At 38.9% G+C, this 22150-nt stretch overlaps 1 protein-coding gene across 1 annotated transcript in view; it reads right to left on the bottom strand.

Moving 5' to 3' along the window:
- The window catches only part of LOC102214560 (target of Nesh-SH3-like), a 36328-nt gene extending 16221 nt beyond the window's left edge, over positions 1 to 20107 (bottom strand). Inside the window, exons 1-9 of the mRNA XM_005748544.1 lie at positions 19736 to 20107; positions 10327 to 10506; positions 5413 to 5481; positions 5198 to 5330; positions 2912 to 3093; positions 2645 to 2700; positions 1982 to 2006; positions 1439 to 1613; positions 1059 to 1168 (exon numbers count right to left, since the gene is read on the bottom strand). Of these exons, the coding sequence (XP_005748601.1) occupies positions 1059 to 1168; positions 1439 to 1613; positions 1982 to 2006; positions 2645 to 2700; positions 2912 to 3093; positions 5198 to 5330; positions 5413 to 5481; positions 10327 to 10506; positions 19736 to 19826 (1021 nt within the window). The 5' untranslated portion in view covers positions 19827 to 20107. The remainder of the gene's footprint in view (positions 1 to 1058; positions 1169 to 1438; positions 1614 to 1981; positions 2007 to 2644; positions 2701 to 2911; positions 3094 to 5197; positions 5331 to 5412; positions 5482 to 10326; positions 10507 to 19735) is intronic.
- Between the last annotated feature and the right edge of the window lie 2043 nt (positions 20108 to 22150).

Genomic DNA, 22150 nt, shown 5'->3' with positions numbered 1-22150 from the left:
CCGCCCCCCTTAATAATAAACACCTTCATTCAGAAACTGTTTTTTGTGTTTACTTGTGCTATCTGTGTCTAATATTGAGTTCTTTTGGGATGATCTGAAACATTGACGTGTGACAAACATACAAAAAAAACAGAAGATCAGGAAAGGAGCAAATACTTTTTCACACCATTGTATTTAGCCAGCATTTTCCTGTTGTAGATCAAGATCTAATATTTCTGTTAAAACCAATTAGAAATCTCTGGTTTCATACCAGATACCCAGCCCTAGATTCCACAAGATTTGTTTATTTTCAAACAGATGCCTAAAGAATTTGATTTTGTTCCCTATAATCTCGTACCTCAGAGAAATACAGAAAAGTTTGAAGACATTGTACTTTGGGAGGATTTTGCAGAACGACTTGTGTTGGCTTTCCTGGATGGGAAATTCCAACCACGTCTGCGTCTGAACTGGCTGACATGCACTCCTGACATGCAGACTGACTGAAGAGAGCGGTGACTTGCAACAAGTAGGATGGGGACAGCTGGACAGACAGACAAGAAGGATGACAGAGGAATGGAGGAGTTCTGACTAAAACTGGTTTACTTTAAATAGCTGATGGTTTGAATATAATCTACATATTTAATGATAATGCTGTAGTGTTGAGCCCTTGTACCTTTCAGAGGTAAAAAATATCAGGTATTAATTGAAAAGTCTAAGAAAGAGAAATATCATTGATCAAAGAAAGCAGCTGAAAGGAGAAAAGAAAATTGATGATGAATGCTGAAGCATGATGGCTGTCATATACATTTCAGCAGTGTGGTTTGAAAAAATGAGCTGCAGCTACTTTTGGAATGGGCAGGCCAAGGGGAACTTACTGATCTCCAGGGACATCATTTCCTCGCCTTGTTTTGACTTTCTAACTGGGCTTAAGACATGCTAACATGCAGCCAATCTCAATAGCTGCACACCCCACCTCCATCCCTCCCAGGTGCACCACAGGCTCAGGCGAAGCAGGTAAAGATGGACTGCAAATGAGTGAAGCTGATGATTAAAGAATAAAAGAGCGTCTGTTTCGTTACCCGGGGACACGTGAGGAAATTTGGGCTCAGAAGAGCCAGGCACAGGGATAGTTTCCTGCTGGCTCTCGGGAGGTGCTGTTGGAAATAACACGGTGGGTTTATAAGAGGAAAAATGTCAAAATTAAAGAGGATAGGGTTGGAGAGACAATCAATTCTTTGTGAAACCTAGTTTGGGAAAAGCAGCCATTGGGTTAGACTGATGAGGCTTTTTATAAACAAATCTTCAACATCCTTTAGTGCTGTGAATTTCTTACTTTTCTAACATTTAAAGAATGTTGGTATTACTATTATTTGCTTTCTCACTTTCTCACATCTGCAATGTGAGGATTGAAACTGCATTTTGGTGCCTGTTTTCCATCAGTGGAACCCTTTAAGGAAGCTTTTGTGCTGTGTGAGAAACTTCTCTGTTGCCCAGAGAGGAAGAAAAGTAAAAGTATGCAGACAGGGAGAAAAGAAAGAAAGAGCGGTAATCACCAAAGTACGTCCGTGGAGCTCCAGGGAACCCTGGGTTTTTGAACAAAGTAGGTGTTCGAGGGCCCGTTCCGTTGTGGAGGGCTGCAAACAAGTCAACAAAGATGTTAAAAGAAAAACAATGAAATGGTTAAGCATGAGCAGTTCAGCAGACAGATGTCTAAGTGCACAATACAAGACTGATGTTTTCAGAAAGATAAGCAGCTATTATATTTGGTGCATAAAGCTTTTGGCTTGAACTTCAGGATAATTGGAAGTTGTTGTTTTTTTCCTACTGCAAAGTGTGAGTGTTTCGAACCAGCCTGAACCTGTTTTGTTGTGGTGGCCTATGAGAACACATTACTGACTGTACATACCTAAACTGAAGTCAAACAGATTCCACAAATCATGCCAGGAAGAGATAATGACTGAACAGACTATATATTAATTAAAGACAAAATCATAAATCTTACCATAACGAGGAGCAAAGAGGGGCGTCTGTTTGTAAAAGAAAAAAAAAAAAAGAACAAAGAATGTCAACTTTAGACATGTTTAAATCAAATATACATAAACACAAGGACTCCTAAGCTCGTGATGCACTGCTTTGAAAAATGTGACCTCAACCTTTAAATTCTGTGGAAACCCAGAGGTAATTTTCCTTTAATGAAGACTTATTATCTTCACCTTTAATTTTATTTACAATATTTTTGTATATCTTCCTATTTTCTTTCTTCAAGTTTTATTAATTTAAGAAAACCTTTTTTGCATATTCATTGCCATAATACTTTACATTAAATATGAAGTAAGCTTACTGACCAAAAACAAATACACAAATTAAAAATATGGCACATTTTTTGATGTTTTAGAATTTAACCATAATAAATAGCCATAATTATACAAAAGCAAACAGTAAAAAATGTTATTAATGTCACATAAAGTAAGCGCAGCATAGTTTGTTCATGTTATTATTTACTTCATTAAATATTTTTCAAGTACATTTTGAGGTATTTAAGTAAATATAAAGTTTGAAGCAGTCTATTCTACATGTAGCCATGATTTAAAAATTTTAAAGGTCATCACATTTACATCGCAGATGTAGTAGCATTTACTTTGTTACAGTACAGCAGGTTACTTACCCCCAGCTTGACTGGAGGACTGTTACGTGGCTTGTATGATTTCTGTCTATTTTTATCTGTGAAAAAAGTGCAGAGAAAAAGCAGTAAAATTAATCATTATTATTATTAAAGATCGATTAGCCATTGCTTTGCAAAAAAAATGATAATAAAAACTTTTCTTGGAAGAGATTGTAAACTTTTTCTTAACATCAAAATCAAGGCTTGATGTTTTCTTTAGCTTGAGCCTTTATGATTCCAGTGGTGACAAGTACGTAAGTAACTCCTTACTGCCCATGCTGGTGTTGTGGATGACCGGTTTGCTCCATGTGCCACTGCGGTCATCCTTGTTGGAGCGGATGCCAAACTCATAAGGCGTGTTGGGTTTCAGGTTATCAATGACTGTGTCGCTTGTTGGGCATGTCTGGTAGATCCAATTCCTGTTTCTCTCTCTGTAGCGGATAGTGTAGAATCTGATGGAGAAAAAGGAAAAATGCCTTTACCAACAGCAAGGTGGTTAGATTGTCTGAAAACTGCCCTTGGAGCTCCTCAGAGTTCTATTTTTGGTCCATTGTATTTTATCTTCATATGCTTATATGTAATGGGTTTTTTGGGTTTTTTGTTTTTTTTTTAATTCTCAATAGCTTGGTTGTGTTTCAGCAATAAATCGATTTGGCCATGCTTACATTCATTAACTTTTATAAAACACAAAGGTTATCTTTGTAATTTACCCAGAGGAAACAGGTAAAGCAGCTGATCTAAACATGTTAGCAACCAGCTGCCTAATACTAATTCCAAAAAATACAAAGAAATGGGTTAATTAGACTGACAGTATCACACATTTCTGGAGGAGTGACTCAAGCTCCTCATATTTTAGGTTTATATTGTGAAAAACACAAATAGCAAGCCAAGTATTTGAAAAAAATTCATGCCATAATACCATTATGGTAAAGATTTTTATCAAGGATAGGAATAAAAATTACCTACAGATACAGCTGTGTAAAAAATGTACATGTTTGTCTACAAATTACAACTGGTGTGTATTTGTATCCATTGAAAGTGTGCTGTACATAAATAAATCTTTGGCTAACCAGCACTTACCACAGTTTAGGGAATCACAAAAAGAGTTTTTTATTTATTTTACCTTTTTTTTTAAAATTAGCTATTAAAATAACAAAATGCTTACAGTTACAGACTGAGGACAGACTGCCAGATGGTGTCCCAAATAATGGAACAAACTCCCCTGTAAGTCTTTGCTTTGGCTGCTCTTTGTTAAAGAGGCAGGTATTAACAGGAACTTGTGTGACACTGATATAAAGTTCCTATGTAATCCAAAACTATGGCCACTATCTTACTTAAGCAGTTTGAAATTGTACTAATATCTGACCAACTGTTTTTATACATTGCTGTTAAGTGAAATAATGCTTTGAACTTTCAAAACTAAAATCAGAGAGATGCTTAAAGAGCCCATTTAGAGCTGCAGAACAAAAAGAATGTGCTTTCAAAGTGCAGCTTTTACATTTAATAGACTTTGACCCACTTTAAATACACTAGCATTGTGTCTAGTTGATATTAAAGGGATTTGAAACTATATAAGGAGCCATAATGTCTGAGATTCATAGGTAGAAAAACTGGGTTATGCAGAAGTAAACAAAACTAAATCACTGATGACTGTGGTTGCAGGTCTGCTTCGTAGACTGTGCAAGATGTGTTCGGCTGCATCTTGTCAAAGTTTCCCTGATCACAAGGCTGAAGGTTTCAGAAAGCATCGAAGTGTCCCAGTGGTACGACATATGGATGACATACACAATCCAGTACCAGCGTCTTCATGCCGTGCGGTTTCTCTCTGGCTGCCTGTATCCACCGTGACCTCAGTGTGGAAACAACTTCGTCCATTAGGTGTTGTTAATTCTGGCGACCACAAAGCCAATCTCCACTTTCACTCCTTCAAGTTCTGTTTTTCAGAGCAGGGATCCAAAAATCTGAGGCAGCAGCCAAACCCTCCACAGATGGAGCTGACATTAGGTTTTAATAAGACGCCCAGAGTGGCAGAGGACGCCTAGGTCAGGCTTTCCAATGGCTCCTCCAACTTGTTTGACAGGGAAGGAAAAATATGTATTATTAGAGGCAGCAGAGATCAAGGGGTGATGGAAAAGAGCATTGGTGAGTCTCAGTCGGTGTAATATCACTCAACACACTGGGACAGTTCAAGCTCAACAGCAGTGGAGATTTCAGGGTTGTAATTCATCATCTTGATTGGTTGAAGGTGATTTGTCTCTGAGTAACGTCGAGCTTTGGAACAGGGCTTTCTGGTTGTCCATAAAACATAAAATACATGAGAGGAGGTAAAAAGCTTTCATGTTCACTAAACCAAAACTGGTTTTATGATGAATCTGTGACATATGTGAAGTTACTCATCATAAAGGTAAACCCCAAAAATTAATTTGCAATATTTTACCAGACTATGAACTGTTCCTTAAAATATCCCTGAAAGCTCAAAGCTTTAGAGACAGAGCTCAGTGTACAGCTTAGACAAAACATGCAATCAGCATTGGGACAACAAGTGAAGTTAATCACCCGTCTTCCAGACATTCGTTCATGATGTTCCCTTCATAGGGTGTCTTCAGATAGTTTCCCCAGGACAGTAGCACAGCGGTTGGGCTAATAGAACCAATCACCAGGTGAAGCGGCTTCTCCAGGTTCACTTTACCTGTTGGGACAAGTGAGTACAGAGTGAGACTATGTGTTGGCCTGTTTATCAGTTTGAAGCCCACATGTAGCTGCCAGCATACCTGTGCAGTGTTTCTTCACATCGTTAGCTGGGATTGGTTGGACGGCCACCAGGTACTTTGGTTCTGCATCTGAAAAAACATGTCAAATGAGGTCAGGCTTTGTGATGTACACCCAACAGAATGATGCAGACAAAGAAGAATAAAAGGCAACAACAACAAAGTTGGATAAAACCACAACACACAGTTGCAGACAGTACCATTTTTTTTTTTCAAATAGTGGTACAGTTACAACCTGTACTGCTGCAACTACCATGGCAAGTATGTTGCAACCTTCCCTACAGAAACATGAACATCTCATGTGGGAGTTCATAGAGGCTGAAACATGTGAGGAATTCTGCACTCTGTTATGGTGATTATGTCATGGCGGGTATTGTTGCCCCCTCCCTCCCCCACCTTCCTCCCACACATGGACAGATGTGAATGATTATAGATAAGGAGAGAGTTTCTTTGCTGAAATACAAGGATGGCAGTTTAAACATCCACATGTGAAAACACTCACATCTTCTTTCATAATAATCTGATTTCCATCCAAGTCAAATGTTTTCTGCTTTTGTTCTTTGCGTCTTTAACTCCAGAGTTCAGCCTCAACCTTTTTGTGTTTATCTGTCATTTTTTCTGTTCTCACCCACATGCACGGTTTCCTTTTCCAGCACAAACTCATCTCTTAGTCTGACTTTCTTTAGTCAATTTAACAGTGCAAAGTGTGGCTTACATACAGGAACATTGGCCTAGATCCCCGTAAAAATAAAGAAACCTTTGTAAATGTCTGGGAATCACTGAGAACTCACTGATATTATATTCAGCACACATAACTACGGCACTATATGTATCATAAAACACTACAAAATATAAAATCACAAAATCTACAAAGAGTTTTAAAGAGGTGTAAAAAAAAAAAAGTAAAGTATTACAAAAGTTATGATAAAAAAGTTATGATGTAAAAATAGCTACAAAACTGCAAAACAACTAGGTGAACGCACCTGAAAGTCTTATAAAATAACAACAAAGTTTTGTAAAACAGCTATGAAGTGGTTTTAAAGAATAAAAATTACAGGTCAAAATCATTTGTAAGCCTACACTGAAAATCATTGTTCCTTTCTTAGTGACCTTTGAACTCCTCCTGATGACTGAGCTCTCTGAGTTTCACTCAGTCATCAGTGTGAAAGTAAAAGTTCCACCCTCACTTATTAAACCTCTCTGGAGACCTTTTTAAATGATGAATGACTGTTAAAGCAGCTGCTGTTTCTTCCTGCCTTTAGCCTGGACACCATTCAGCTTTTTTATTTATGACCAGTTATGGGGGAGGAACGCCTCACTGTCAAACTGAACACATTTACTCTGCAAATATTGCCTGATTTTTGTGATCAATAACTCAGCTCCTCATATTTGATTAATATTTCAGCCATCTGTGCGATCAATATGGTAATTTCTTCCTTTATCACGATGTTCTGTAGCATCTAACAAACTGATGAAATGCTTCTTTATCACAATCTCCTCCGACACATGACTTCATTTAAAATTACAGCATTTTCTGACAGTTCTCTGGACTGAGTGATGTTTAACTTTCCAGTAAGAAAATGTCCTCAAGCTGATTTTTTTTCCAAAAACAAGCCAGTGTCTTTGTTGGTTTGAGAGGAGACTGTATTCATCTCTACAGGTGTAAACATGTCCCACCCCCCAAATGACCCCATCAATCACATGCCTTAAACAGATTAAGGATTTGTCTGTATTTACCAAACCATCCTCCAAGCTTTAGCCAAAATTCAGATGTTTTTAACACCATACAGTGCTACTGTTTCTCCACTCTCGTGCAGTAAAGTTTAAATTGAAACAGCAACAGTTTGCCTGCAGAGGAAATGGTGAAGTATCCCTGAGTCGTCATGAAGCCATGTTTGTGTCTCATGTGGCTAAAAAAACCAAAACCCCGAAACCACCAGCAGCATCGGATTTAAAGAGTCAACACTGCGGTTGCAGTCCTCCTGGAACTGCTGATGGATGATCCTCCATTGAGGGTTTTTAAACAGGAAGGTAAACACCGCAGGAAATGTTTAAGAGCAGTTCTGATACCACAGTCCCGCCCAGATCGTCAAACTGACATGACATGACCTTGAGGCAGAAGTGGCAGTGATGAGAGATGAGTGGTGAAAATGAAGAAGGAGATTAAATTAAAATTCTCCCAGAGGAGCTCCAAGATCCTCCTGTATCTAACTGTTTATATGTGTTTATCATCTGTCTGCTGGATTTAATTTTTCCACAGTGAGGAAAGTAAACATGACATGGAAGAATGGGATACCTGATTTTCCCAGCAGCACATGAACTCAGCATGTCTCATAATGCCAAGAAAGGAAGAAACACTTAGATCTGAATTATTCAAATCAAATAATCTGAAGATGTTTGGATGTGTGGTGAGCTGTCCACCAAACCTCAGCCAGATATTGCACAGTTTGAACAAGGTACAAACCCATATGGAAAAGATATAAATAAATCTTATAAAGTTTGTATCTGTCTTGTGTGAAACTTATATGAAAAGCATACAAGAGTGAAAACAGATATAAGATCCTTAGAAAAATTATATAAATGAAACTTGTATGTTTTGGATACTTACTAAAACAATATATGAAAGTGGCCACATTCATGAGTAAATCATATAAGCCTTATATGATTCACTATATGAAGTAGGCCACATCTGATGCAAGTCTTTTATAATTTCTTTCTATTTCTTTTCCATATGGGAAGCTACTAAGTAAAGAAATGAAGCTCACAATTGATGAGAAAAGCTTTTTGTTCACCGAACCTAAGCCAAATTTTAAGTCATATTAATTAATCATCAATGGCAAAATATATTTTATGTCATCAGAAATATACCAAGAAAATCAAAGCTAGACCATGCAAATTCTGGCAATTTTTAATCAGAATCATCAGAATCAGATTAGCTTATTAGTCTCAGAGGAAATTATGTGGTCACAGTTGCTCAAAGAGAGTCAGAAAACATACAGCATCCAAAAGACTAAAAAAACAGACCATAACTTAATCAAAATTTGGAACTTCACTTCCATATCTGACTTAAGTATCTTTAATGCGATACACAGAGAGACTGGAGTAAAGCTGATGTTTCTCAGCAAACTACTAATGTTGTACCAATTTATAACACGAGCAAAATATTATGCCAGAGTTCGGATGTTTTCATCAAAGCCAATCAAGCAGTTGATGAAAAAAATGTCTTTAAAAGTTTGGGCTCTTTTCGTTGAAGTCTCCACCAAAACTGATGCCAACTTTTAAGGAAGTTCCATCAATCATCTGAGGAAAAACTACCACATTTATTTTTACCAGAAATCTATCCAGAAAACCAGTGCCAGACACTCTGGCACAATTTGGCTATTTCTACCATAAGATTTGAAGAAAAAAAAAGACAAAAATTTATCATCACACGAGTAAATGAGGGCCTGTCTACCAACCTTCAGCCGCCTCTTCATCATTGAATTAGTATCTTAGTGACCCACACAGAGAGACTGGAGCAAAGTCACTATTACTGTACATTAATCAGAAAAGTAGGGACGCAGTGAATAAAGTATTTAAAATAGCACCACTAAACCTCAGCCAACATCTGTGTAATTTTAAACATAGTATGAAACTACTTCCAGCAGGATGAAAAAAAGCTCAAAGCTGATAAGAACTGCAACTGCATCCAAAATCAGTAATGTCATTCATGAACAGCCCAATTTAGTTGATTTAAAAGAAAGTACAAAGCTAAATTTGCTACACTCTCATCACCAAGAAATTAAGCTCTCAAGGCTAAGAGAACCTGGATAAAAACATCCAAAAGGCAAGAAAAGTTGAGCGTTTTGGCACCTGTCCATCAACCGAAATGTTGTAGCCTCTTGACTTCTAATTCTGCCAACATACACAGCAATACTGAGCAAATTTTGGGTTTTCACACAAAGGATCACCACAAAACCTCAGCCAAATTTAGTCATATTTTAATGTTTCATAATGCCAACACGATAAGCAGTTTTGACCCAGGATTTATGTTTTTTTCACTTCCACATCTCTCACTAAAGCAAATGTATCCAAGACCATAAACAAACTTCAGCCAAATCTGGTGCTTTTTTGTGAGCATAATGCAGAGCCAATATTTGTCATTAGATGATAAATGGGCTTTCCTGCATGAGGAGAAAAGTCCTCATAATTCTGGTCTAAATTCCAAAAGCTGCTGCAGTCATTTAGTCCCAAGTCTGCAGGAGTGCAAACAAACTCATCCTGCATGAAAACTGGTGTTGAAGGATGACTTTCAGCCGGTTTTCTGTTAACCCTCTCACTGTGGCCGATTAGATGCATCATACCATCGCAACTTTTAGAGCTTTCTTGGTGTGATGGGATAAAAATTCTTGGCTGCGCTTCAGAAAACGGATCAGAGCCACCTGCTGCTGTCACTGTGAGACTCTGCTGCTTCTCAAAGCTTCTTACATTCTTCTTTTCCCGAAAGTATTCCTACAGAAACTCTCACTTTCCCACGAGTGTAAAGCTTTAGACATGGAGGTTTGGTGGTCACACCGATGCAGAAACAAAAGTTCCAGAATCAAAACAACACAAAGTCGTGGTTTGGCACAGATTTAATCATCTCCTCATGAACCTGTTTAATGTTTTAAAGACAGACACTAATACATTCAGCTTCTGAGAATTGTATAAAGGGAAAATATTCGGAAAAGGGAGTGGAAGGTTTCATTTTGCCCAAGTGTACTATTTTTTTCTAATAAACTTTTAAGGAAATTCATAAAGATCTGCTGCCTTTTATTTGCAAAGACCATCTTCATCAACAACTTGATACTGATTAAAACAAATGGAAAAGTAAATTGGAAAAGAAAAACATTATAAATATACACATACTGTAGATGAAGAAATATTTGTGAGTCTTACCCATCTCGGTCTCGTAGGGCTGTCCGTTTTCAGGCAGCTGGATGAACTGTTTGGAGAACATGCTGCTGCCGTAACCCAGAATATAACCCTCTAACTTCACATCTGGACTTGGACGCACAAACTTCATCACAATGGTGTCACCAGTGGCGTTGATTCGAACCTTCATGTTCTGTCGACGCACTAAGGAAGAGAAGAAGCAAGACTATTAGGGAATATCAGGAATTCAACAACAAATACTCAAGGTGAGAAAAAATCATAACATAATCAAAGTTCATGTAATAAAAATTTACAAAGTCAGAACTGTGTGATACATTTCAAAGACATTTTGGTTTTTGACTCAAAAAATTGGTACCAAGACCAGATTTAAATGTTTCAAGACCAAGCTCTGATTTACTAAGGCATGAATATGGGTTGAAGACCCACTGGCAACATCTGGTTGATAGGTAAAAACGACTGATAATGAGTGGTTGCTGGCTGTCTCAAGTTGAAATCAGTCATAAAAAGGGTGGCTGTAGCTCAGGTGGCAGAGCAGGTCAACCACTAATCAGAAGGTTGGTGGTTCAATCCCAGGCTACCTCCCAGCTGTGTGCCAAATATCCTTGGGCAAGATACTAACCCCATGTTTGCCTACAGGTGGTGGTCAGAGGGCCCGGTGGCGCCAGTGTCCGGCAGCCTCGCCTCTGTCAGTGTGCACCAGGACAGCTGTGGCTACAATGTAGCTTCCCATCACCAGTGTGTGAATATGGGTGAATAACTGAATGTAGTGTAAAGTGCTTTGGGGTCCTTAGAGACTAAGAAAAGTGCTATACAAATGCAGGCCATTTACCATTTTGCTCCACCAAAAATCTCTTTTTGATTACTTTGGTCACTAACAGGTTGCTGCAGTCACCCATAATTTGCATCTAAAAAATGCACTATAAAATAAGTTTCAAGAAATTGAAATGTATCAAAAACATTTTATATACATAATAAAAAACTATGTTAATTGGAATAACATTTCATTTTCCAATAGTCATGTTGCCATTTCAGTTTTTCTTTTTTTTTTTCCTTCTCCTGCCAGTGTGCCACTGAGCTCTGTCAAACCCAAACAGGTAGTATCAGATCAATCTGATGATAATTACAGTTGAACACTTTGCAAAATTAGCACAAACAGTTAGAGAGGAACCATTTGTTTTAGCTTTACAGAAAAATCAAAGACCAAAGTGAGGACAGACAGGGACTCAAACTCTACACCAGCTCCAGTGTCGCTCTGAGCTTTTACAGTCAATCATCTTGGATATCAAGTAAGAATTCAGAGTTCAACCACATTTCACTCTAAGTACAAATTAATTAAATAGTCTTTATGAACACAAAGACAAGATACTTACATTTTTAATTCAAAAAGTGATTGAAACATGGCATGTTATCGAATCTTCAAGTCAGTCAAATAAGGATTTTCTAATAAGATGCCCAAAACTCTAAAACTGGTCTGGAGAGAACATTTCTACACGGGCCTATAAGACTTTACTTTTATAGAAATTAACTTAGAAAGAAATGGGGAAAAATCAACAGTTAAAAGTGTGGCCTATTACTTACTGCAGGAGTTATTTAAAGTTATTGTAACATGATTAAAGAGGGTATTTGCACTCGAAGCTAATCACTGAAGCTTAGTCTAGCCCACTCAGTGTCACACTGTGATCCAGCGGGTACCCCTTTAGCGTCTTTTTCCATGGTGTCTGAAATAGAAACCATGAGACTGTGGCCACATGTTCTTTGCTGGTGTAGCCACTGTCACAGGATGAAAACAAAGGAGAAACTTGTTGCAGATGACAAAAGTTTTTTCCTGACATGTGGTTTTACATTCTCAAGGGACTTATTTTAACACAAAGCAGGACCTTTTCCTAAAACAAATTCAAATTCAAATTTTATTTGTCACGTACACAGTCATACACAGTACGATATGTAGTGAAATGCTTGGACAAACCAAGATAATCTCACTGCAACTGGAAAAAAAGGAGTAAAGGTTATGGTTTTAGAAATCAAAGGCAGTAAAAACAAACCATGGTGAAAGTTTTATTGATTTAAAGCTCCATCAAACAAAAACCTAAATCATGCAGTTGTTAGTGCCTGGACCTAAGCAAGAATCTAGACCAAGTTCATAAAACATCCATAAAGGACACAAACCAGTTCTCAGAATTAACGTGTCAATTACATGAACAGCACAATAATCAATCAGCACAGTGTGGATTTTTTAGGTCTCTAAAATAATGCTATTTTCTCTTGGAGGACCAATGACAAAAGAGATCCTATATAGAATCCTGCAACACAGAGGGCCAGTGTTGCACGATGTCTTCAAACGAGACAATTTTAAAATGTTTCTTGGTTTTGTTTGCTTTGTTTGTTGTTTGTTGGAGAGAAACCACATTTCCCTTGACAGGTTATTGAGATTCTGTTTTATATGTTTGGGGACGTCATTTTTGGAATAAATGCTATATTAAATTCCTGATGATGGAAAGAGTTTTTAGAGTTTTCCAACACTTTTATTACAAAATGAAGCTGCCAGAAATTTATTTCAAAGAGACAAGAATTATGTCTGTCAATTTTCTTCTTCTTACCCAAAGTTATATTCAAGACAATCCTTTCCTCAGGTTTTCCAATTCCTCCTGTGGGATCCTGAGAGAGATCCATGGGATATACAACTGGTTTCATGATATTGGTGTACGTTATGGTCTCCTCAGAGCTTGGCATTCCATGCCCAGAAAACCTGGGCTGGTGTCCAGAAGGCATTTGGATTAGATGGCCGAACCACCTCAACTGGATGAATACTGGCTCTGTTCTAAGCTCTGTCCAGTTTATAGTCCAGTAACATGGAAGTTTCTGACTGGACTGAACATTCCAGTCTGAAGATACAGTCTGTTCTGTAGGGGAAGTCATGCTTTGATTACATTTCACGCTGAGATGGATATCTCATCTACAATCCACTGTCTGTATATCTTTGTTTTTCATGGGCTTTTACGATTTCCCTCAGAGCCTCTGCTCAAGCAGTTAATGAGCATGTTTGGTGTCCAGTGGCAGATTCTCCTGACCTCTGTCTGCAGGGTTCAAGTGCATCATCATGGTCCACACTTAAAATTTTAACAAGGACAAAATGTTTCAGTCCTGCAGGGTTTTCTCTATAAACTTTTTATTTTCCAGGCCCCAGAGCTCTGACAGTGTCCAAACACAGGAAAGCACGAGGAGGTCCAAATTACTCTGTGAATAAGCTGCTTTAAACCAAGCCAGCATCAAACTTAGCCTCCTCAGAGTCAGAACTCACAGACATGAAACAGATTTGACTTCCATTTCCTGTGCATCATTATCTCTGATAATCCACTCAGAAACTGGAGAAAAGACATTCAGAAGCTGCCTGGGAATCAGTCTGTTTTCAGTTTTCCTTTAGCGTCACAGTAACAGTACATCAATGAAACACTGTAAACTGAGAGTTCAGCAGACACTTCAACTACCCGCGAAGTGATACAGGCTGAGAATGTCCAACTGTACCCAAAACCAGGTTATTTCATGTGAATACACCAGAAGAACTCAAACTTTGACCTGGAAAGTCCTAAACCTAAAATGGCTGAATCAGCAGGACTTGCAGCCTCTTTAAGTTTTCCACATCAGCCAGGGTTGCTTGTTTTTCCAACACTTTCCCACCATTTAAAGAGGACCGACTTGCTTGAACATGATGAAGCTGTTAAGAGCTCATCTGCATTTGGTTTTCTCTTGAATCCACACCATGAAAACTCAATGACGAGGCAATCACACATGTGACGCTTCATGTTCCTCTCCGTGCCTTCATGTGGCTTTCCGAGCTATGGTAACATTCAGACTGGCTTCTGACGAACTGCAAACCAGTCCCAGCATAACGAACCTGTTAGCTGGATTTTTGTAAGGTTTCCCACATGTAATCCCAAAAATTCCTCTGTCTTTAAAATGTTTCTACTCTGAACACAGAACTTCACTACACAGTTGTTATTATTCTCTAGCTTCTGATAATCTATCTTATCAGGTAGATCTTGTCTAGCTGTCACCACAATGCAGTATCTCAGGAAATTGTAAGGATTTTTTATATACCGGTACATTTATGATCCAAATACAATGCTCATGTAACGCTGCAAATTTGTAATATTACAAACAAATTTGTTTGTAAAAACACTGTATTTAAAAATGTCCAGTTTTTTTTAAGATTGCTGCAGCAACTTAATGTGCACCAATTTAGGTGCTGCCCCTTGCTTTGTGTGGTTCTGCTGCAGGTTTATTTCTGTTAAAAGGGAGTTTTTCCTTCCCACTGTGGCCAAAGCACTTTCCCATAGGCAGGTGATCGGATTGTTGGAGTTTCAGTCTTTTCTTTGTGTTATGTACAGTCTTCACCTTACCTTCTTGATATAAAGCACCCTGCGGCAACTGTTGTTTAGTGCCATATACTGTAGATAAAACTGAACTGAAACTGAATTGTAATGGTGTTGCAAAGCCCATGTAGATGATATTGAATGCTGGAATGTTGACAATTTTTGACTTTGTAGGTCTTTAACGAAGATTTATTGCCTCAAACCTTTCAAAAAACACTGTGATCTGTAAATTGTGCTCCTACCTTTTATGATCCAAGTATCTCTATCAGCTGAAGCCATCAACTGAGGCTCTGTGATGTTTATGTGAGCGGTTATTCAGCCTTAAATAGAGGAAGGTTAAATCAGCTGCTGCTGGAAGACACATCCTTTCATAGAAGTGACTACAGGTTAATGTGGAGCCCAATTGAGCAGTTTGAAGTGATAAATTCCAGCAGAGGAGCATTTTTCTGTTTCTGAACTGTTGTTTTAGCTGATTAACTCTCTGTGCAGAAGCTCAGTGGAACAATCAGGTCTAATTAGGCATTAAAGCCTCCTGCAAGGAACGGCATGTGCCCAATCACTAGACAAGTGTTTTCTTTTTTCTTTTTATTTTTTTTAAGGTTTGGATTTTTCCAAGCATGTCATTGTGTTCAAGTACATCCAGTCCATCATCTTGTCTAGGTTTTCTTTGGGCTGTTTGTTCATGCAGATCAGTATGAGAAAAGCCTGCAGAGAGGCCAACATGCTGGACGTGTGGAATCATGTAGCTCATTCTTGGCACCGCTGTTTGGCCTGTCGAAGGCGGAGGGATAAACCTCAACATCATGACAGACATCAGCCCCCCCACCCCCACGGAAAAAAAACAAACAAAAAACAGTGCTTAATATAGACGAGGGTTCCCCCTCCCAAAAGCATGGACAACATATCCCAGCTGCAGCAGTTTTCTCGGTGTGTCAAACTCTTATATCTCTGTAATGACTCTCATTTTTCCTTAGGAACAAATGGACCCTAATGAAGAGACATTAAGTACAACAAAATACCACAAGTACCCACGAAACCAGCATCAAATGGAAGAAAAAGTACTCCAGCAAGTAACCAAAAGTACTATAAAAAATCTTAAAATAAACCCACAAACAGTAATAGCTCAAAAAGCTATCAGTGTTCTCATCAACTAACATCATCACATGTGCTACATTAAATACCTGCAACATTACAAAAGACAGTCAAAAAACATAACATTTTCTATAAATTCTTACAGCACAGAGCCAAATGCCCAGAAGCACAAAAAACAACCATAAGAACTCAACAATTACCAACAAGAGTACTAAAACAGGTCTTTTACTTCATCTTACTACAAGAAAAGGGTATCACAAGGAGGTAAAAGTACAGAAAAATCACCCAAGTGTGCAAAATATGAAAACCAAAGAACAAGTACTGCCATGTAGTATAAAGAACTATACATTAACTATGTCACCAGGTAGCACAAACAAACAGTAATGAACCAAGTGCATCAAAGTAAATATAAAGCTACTCTAAACTTACACTGCTATGAATCGGAAAGTACCACAAAACTGCTCAAAATAAAGTACCAAAAAGGAGCACAAAGTCCTAGCAAAGGCTAAAATACTACAAGAAACCAAACTGTTACATCAAAGTACTGTGGGAAAAAAACAATCCAAAGTACTATAAAACGGCATCTGATCCACAAAGAACACATAAAGTATTACTATGCACAAAGAGCAGCTATAAACTGCTCATAACCCAGAAAGGTTCCAAAATAACTACCACTAAGAATTACATTAGAAGTACAGCAAAACATCAAAATGAACTGAAAGATAATGTTGTACCAAAAAGTGATACATGAGTCACTGAGTACTGCAACAAAACATGAACAATAAACCACCACACAAGATGCAGTATTAGAAGGTACTGGTCGTAGTCGGACGACCAGAGAGACACACATAACATTTTCCAGTTAGCAAAAGAAATCACCTGCGTGCAGTCTGGAGTCTGTTTCTGCACACACTCAGTGTGCAGCAGCTCCTTTTAAGGGAAGAAATGCCACCAGACAACAGAGCAAGCCAGCTCATTAGCAGCAACGGTAAAACAGTGTGGTGGAACTCAAACAGTCGTCTGTGATACAGCACAGGCCCCGGTATCTCTAGACCTCCAAGCGTCTGCTCCTGCTGCTGGCTTCAGTGAGGGTTGTTATCATCTTTCAGGTGGGAAATCCCCCCAAAAGAAAATACACAAAGAACTAAAACATGCTGAAACTCAACTTTAAGCCTGAAACTGATCCTGAAATAATCTTCAAAGTTATTTATTTGAAAAACTCCATGAGAAAAAGACTGCACATTGATCCTGCACCCCCTTTTGGCCACACCTCCAGATGGTTTTTGTGTAACTGGATTTAATTTACTGAACATAAAATGTTAGTTATCATGAGATGTGTCACGGCACCCTAAAGGTAAGCTACGAAACAGCATCAAAAACCCACCCACTCATACAATTAAAATTCATCAACTAATCAATGAAAGTACAAAAATGTTACTTAGTGCCCCCTGCAGGTCACCTGCAACTGAAGTTACATTTGTAATAATTAAATCTGTTTGTGTATCCGACTCCAAACATGTTGGCTTCTCGAGTAAAGCTGGACATTTTAATGGGGAGTCTGTGGGGACTGACTAACTGCTGGTGCCTCAAAAGATATTGCATGTTTTAGCATTTAAGTGGGGACTAACCTTGGGTTGTTTTTTTTTTTATATATAAATGACCCAAAAAAAAGGCGAAAAAGGGGGGCCCCTTCAGGTCAACTGCAACATTATGTTAAAAAAAAAAAAACTCAGTTTGGCTGCTTTTAAGGGGAGAAACAGTTAAAAGAGAAACCAAACAAATTAGAGAGGTATTTAATAAAAATGAAGAATAGAGAAAAAAATTATTGTTAGTGACACCTTATCGTTTTACACAATAAGTCAAAAGAGAAATCTTTTTGCAATATTTCATGGCATTTCTTTGATAGGACAAGCTTTACATCCACTCTGAGTTTGCACAGGGAAAAATGTGAAGAAACAGTTACACGTGCAAAATTATAACCCTCGAATTCTATTTGTACCTAGATGTATTCAACGAAAATAATGGGAAACAGCTGTTTTTTGAAGCAGCTGCCCAGAAAACTAAAACAGGAGTTGTATGGAAGTTTAACAATGACAAAACCCCTGCAACTGGTCTTTGTTTTACAAACACTGAGAGCCCCGTAATAACCTGTTTGGCTAGTTAACTTTTCCCTTTAAGAGCTTCGGTATAAAAACTGAATCTAACAGCTGTATGTGGGCGTGGCCTGATGAAACTGTTGTCAAGGATCCCCCGAATCTGAAACAAAGCCAGCTGAAACAAACAAAATCAAAGCACGAAACTTGTTCCACATTTACACACGTGTCCCTGTGTGATTCTTATTCTTCACCACATTAATTACATTTTTGCTCACTCTGTACTTTTGCCACCAATAAACTTCCCTATAAAGAAAGAACTGCGGAAAATATATGCAAAAAAAGATAAAACAAACTGGAAAAAAAAAACACGGAGCTCCTCCAAACACATCACTCACTCTCTCTGTCCCTCTATGTTGCTCTTGGCTGTCTCTCACCCGGTGAGGTAATCTTCTCTGAGCTGTCACGTCAGCCCACCGTGTCTCTCTGAATGAGGGGGATTTTATCATCTTACATAACATAAAAAGCTCAATGAGGCAGAAAAAAATGACAGGTTATTTCATGAATTAGCCCCTCCTCCCATCGGGCCGGGGCAGGCACAACCTGCAGCAAAGCCTGGCTGCAGGAGCTGACAAAGACACCGAACCAAAATCCACCTCAACACTCAGCCAAAAGGCAATCAGGAAAAGGCCAAAATGCATGTATTATAAAGTGTTCTGAAAGAGTATTCTGTCACTTCTCCGCAGCTGCAGACCATTATTGCAGCCAAAGAAGCCGAGTCAGCAGAAAGGAGAGAACGCACTGATGACAGAATCAGGCAAGCACCTGCAGGCGAAGAGCTGCACAGGTCATTAACGGCACACATGGCAGATTAAGCAAGACAAAAACTCAAATCTATTCACAAATGAGTCTTTTTTTATGTGCAGGAACACTGAAGGATAAGCAGGCGCTCCAACCAGGGAAATCTGCTAATTCTGCTAAAACTTGGGACAAGTAGCAGCATGAAAACGCTGTTCAGCTCTTAAACATTCAGTTTCCTCAGGGTTTCCTCATGTGTCAAAAGATTCAATAAACTCATCACATTGAACTAATTTGGACACGTTTGAGATATTTGCCTGCCTGCACCCAATCATCATGCTGACTTTAGCACTTCTAGCGTTGTCCTCATAACTTTAATGCTTTCTCTTTTTCTCTTATGTTCATGCGTCTTCTGTGGACAGATTTTTCATCCCTACTCCTACTTTATAATTTAACCATTTATTTTCACTCTTGTGTACCTGCATTGCTTCCTGCCTAAATCTCCTACATCCATTTACTTTCATCTTTGCACTTTTCCACATTTTCGTGACTTAAACCTGACTTTTTTTCTTCTCACACCTCACGACTTTGACATCCTATGCACACGTGTTCACATATTAATTATTACATCCATCCTGTTTGACAGACCCACGGACACATTTTTGTTGCTGCAAACATTATTCTACATTTGCTGTATTACATTGTCATCAAGTTGATGCCACTTTGTTTCACAACTATTTGTTTCTTTTCTGTAGACATTTCACCCACTTACTTCCATTCTTTTAGCATTTATTTCTGTACATTTTCCTCATTTATTTCAAACCTCCTATTGCTTAGTACTACTTGTAAGCATGTCACCATCTTTTGTTTCACAACTTTATGCCAATCTGTTTCATTCATGCATGAAATGAGCCATTTACTCTTTTAGTTTTTGCATTTTTATTATTACAGCTCTGTTACTTTACTTATTTCTGCTCTCTTTCATGCCCGTGCTACCCCGTTGACTTCCCATTACGCTATGCAACTTGGGTTTTTTTGCATGCCGTTTTGTGCACTTGCCTCTGATCCTCTGTGCAGGGATGCCGCTGAGGAGAGTCGTGCCCTCGAGCAGCAGCAGGAGGACTCGGAGGAGGGGAGCGATGCCCGGCATGACCTCTCAAAGCTTCAGCTTGCTGGAGACGAGGATGAAGGCGAGGATGCAGCCTCTGGGATTAGCCTGGAGATGAAGATGGGGCGCAGATTTAAAGGATGAGGAGCGACCAGGTGCTGGACAACTTCACTAAGTGCCTCTCCCTGCAGTTGGTCAGTCGGACTTAGGACTTGTTCAGCTGTTGGACGTCCTCGCTGTGAAGAGGGGGACCACTGAAATGGCAACATCTATAGCTTCTGCAGGTGGGCGTGGCCTGGAAGGCATCTCCAAGCCCCACATACGGCCCTCTGTTACTGTACATGCCCTCCTCTCTCGGCAGCCTGCACCCCTCCCTTTTCTCTCTGGACCTCAAACATGATTTTTTTTTCTCTCCCTCTCTTTTACCCCCTCTCTGCTTTTTTCATCATGCACACCTCCTCCTCCTTCCTCACCCCTCCCTTTCCTCATTTTGTTGTTTTCCAGGGTTTGGCTGTTGGACACTTCAGAGCAGGAGGTTAGCAGCAGGCTGTGATCACAAAGAACCACAAACACGTCAGAAACTGTGTCAACAGTGAAATCATCCATTTAGTGTCTGTTCTTTGTTTGTAACACCCGTGTTTATCTGTGCCAAGACTTTTTTTTAATGTAAAAGTTAGAAAATCATATTAGTGTAAGAGACATTTCTCTGGTTGTGCACAATTTGTTTTTTCATGTTGTTTCTTTCTTCAGTTCTTTTGTGTCTTTTTGTTGTTTTCTTGTTTCAATTTTTAGCAGTTTTATCTATTTTTTTTAGCTATTTTTTGACTTTTTTTGTTAGTGTTGATTTGTGGCTCTGTGGTTAGTTTGTTGTATCATTTTGCATTTTTGTTACATCGTATCCTTTTGTTTTCTCTGCTTTGTGGTCTTTTAGACTCTTTTTGATCATTTTTAATCTCTGTTTTGTGGCTGTTGGTGGTTGTTTTGACTTTTTTGGATTTCTTTCAGTTCTCTTTATTGTTTTTTGTCTTTCTTGTTGTTTTGTTTCTCCTTGCGGCTTTTTAATTGTGTAGATGTTGTTACACTTTGTTGTTATTTTGTGTCCTTTAGTTGTGGTTTTGAGTATGATAAGGCCCAGGGGCCCTTGACCTTGAAGCCCCTTCCAGTTCATTGAGTAATTTAATCATATATGTAAGGGCTGCACATGTTGACAGCTTGTTGAGAAGAGTTACCTCTTGTGGTATAAAGAGTGTTTATTGTACTTAATTTCTGTATAATTGTAGCCTCATGTTTCACCATCATCACCTAAATGATGTTGATAGCAGACGTTTTGTTGTTTGGCTCACAGAGCAGCATCTGGATGTGGAACCTGTGTGGGAGGATCTCTGAGGGTTGTACTGACAGGAACGACAGGAATGTATATCAGCCGGGGATGTTTCACAAACACAGAATTGGACAAACTACTGTGACGAGCGTCTGTCAGTGGGACATCTGTCAATGCACACACTGATCACAGCAGCAGTGTGTTTGGGTCACTGAGGTTTGTTGCACGTGCTCGCAGTAAAACTCGTGAAATCAGAGCGTCCTCGGTGGCCTCGCTGCTCCTGGACCTGAGCACGATGGGAAGCAACAAACACACACACACAAAAACACACACACAAGCTCCGCCCACATCACAACACATCCGTTCTCTTCACACGTGCATGCTGAGAACAGCCACAGAGCCAAAAACTGACATGTTTTCTCCAAGTTGGAGCCTGAATGGAGGGAGGATGAAGAGGAGGAGGAGGAGCAGCAGTGATGACTGAAAGGAAAACCCAAAACCTGGCCCTGGACTCTGGGTTTATGTATCCAACACGTGCCGTCACATGCGACAGGATGAAGGAGAAAGGGAAAACTGCCAAACAGCAGCTGATGCAGAAAAGGAATGAAGTATCGGAGATTTGTGTTGCACAACAGCAGCAGAAAGCGTAGGAAAAAAAATGAAAAAAAAGGAAATGATGACAGGTGCATATCAAGTGTCAATACTGTTGTAACTAGTGTTAAAGTAAAGTGTAACACTGGCAAAGGAGTGCCGCAGTGGGTCAAAATCCAGAGGCTGCGTCATCGTTTACTATTAGAAACTGTATTAGAGCTGATGCTGTGGATGGAATATTTGCCCCAATGGCCAAATGCAGAACTACAACTGAAAGAAATCCTTTCATCTCCCAGATTTTTCAGTAACAGTAACCGACTAAACTTTTTAAATAACACAATATGGTACAAAGTTTACAAATCTAATACATAATAATATACACAAATCACTCAATTATAGATATAAAAAAATATTCGCAAGAATATTACAGAGGTGGAATATATACTGTATATAT

The sequence above is a fragment of the Pundamilia nyererei genome, unplaced genomic scaffold (genome assembly GCF_000239375.1).
Source record: "Pundamilia nyererei isolate P.nyererei 1_Seehausen unplaced genomic scaffold, PunNye1.0 scaffold00224, whole genome shotgun sequence".
Taxonomy (NCBI): domain Eukaryota; kingdom Metazoa; phylum Chordata; class Actinopteri; order Cichliformes; family Cichlidae; genus Pundamilia; species Pundamilia nyererei.
This window is presented reverse-complemented; position numbering and strand designations above follow the sequence as displayed.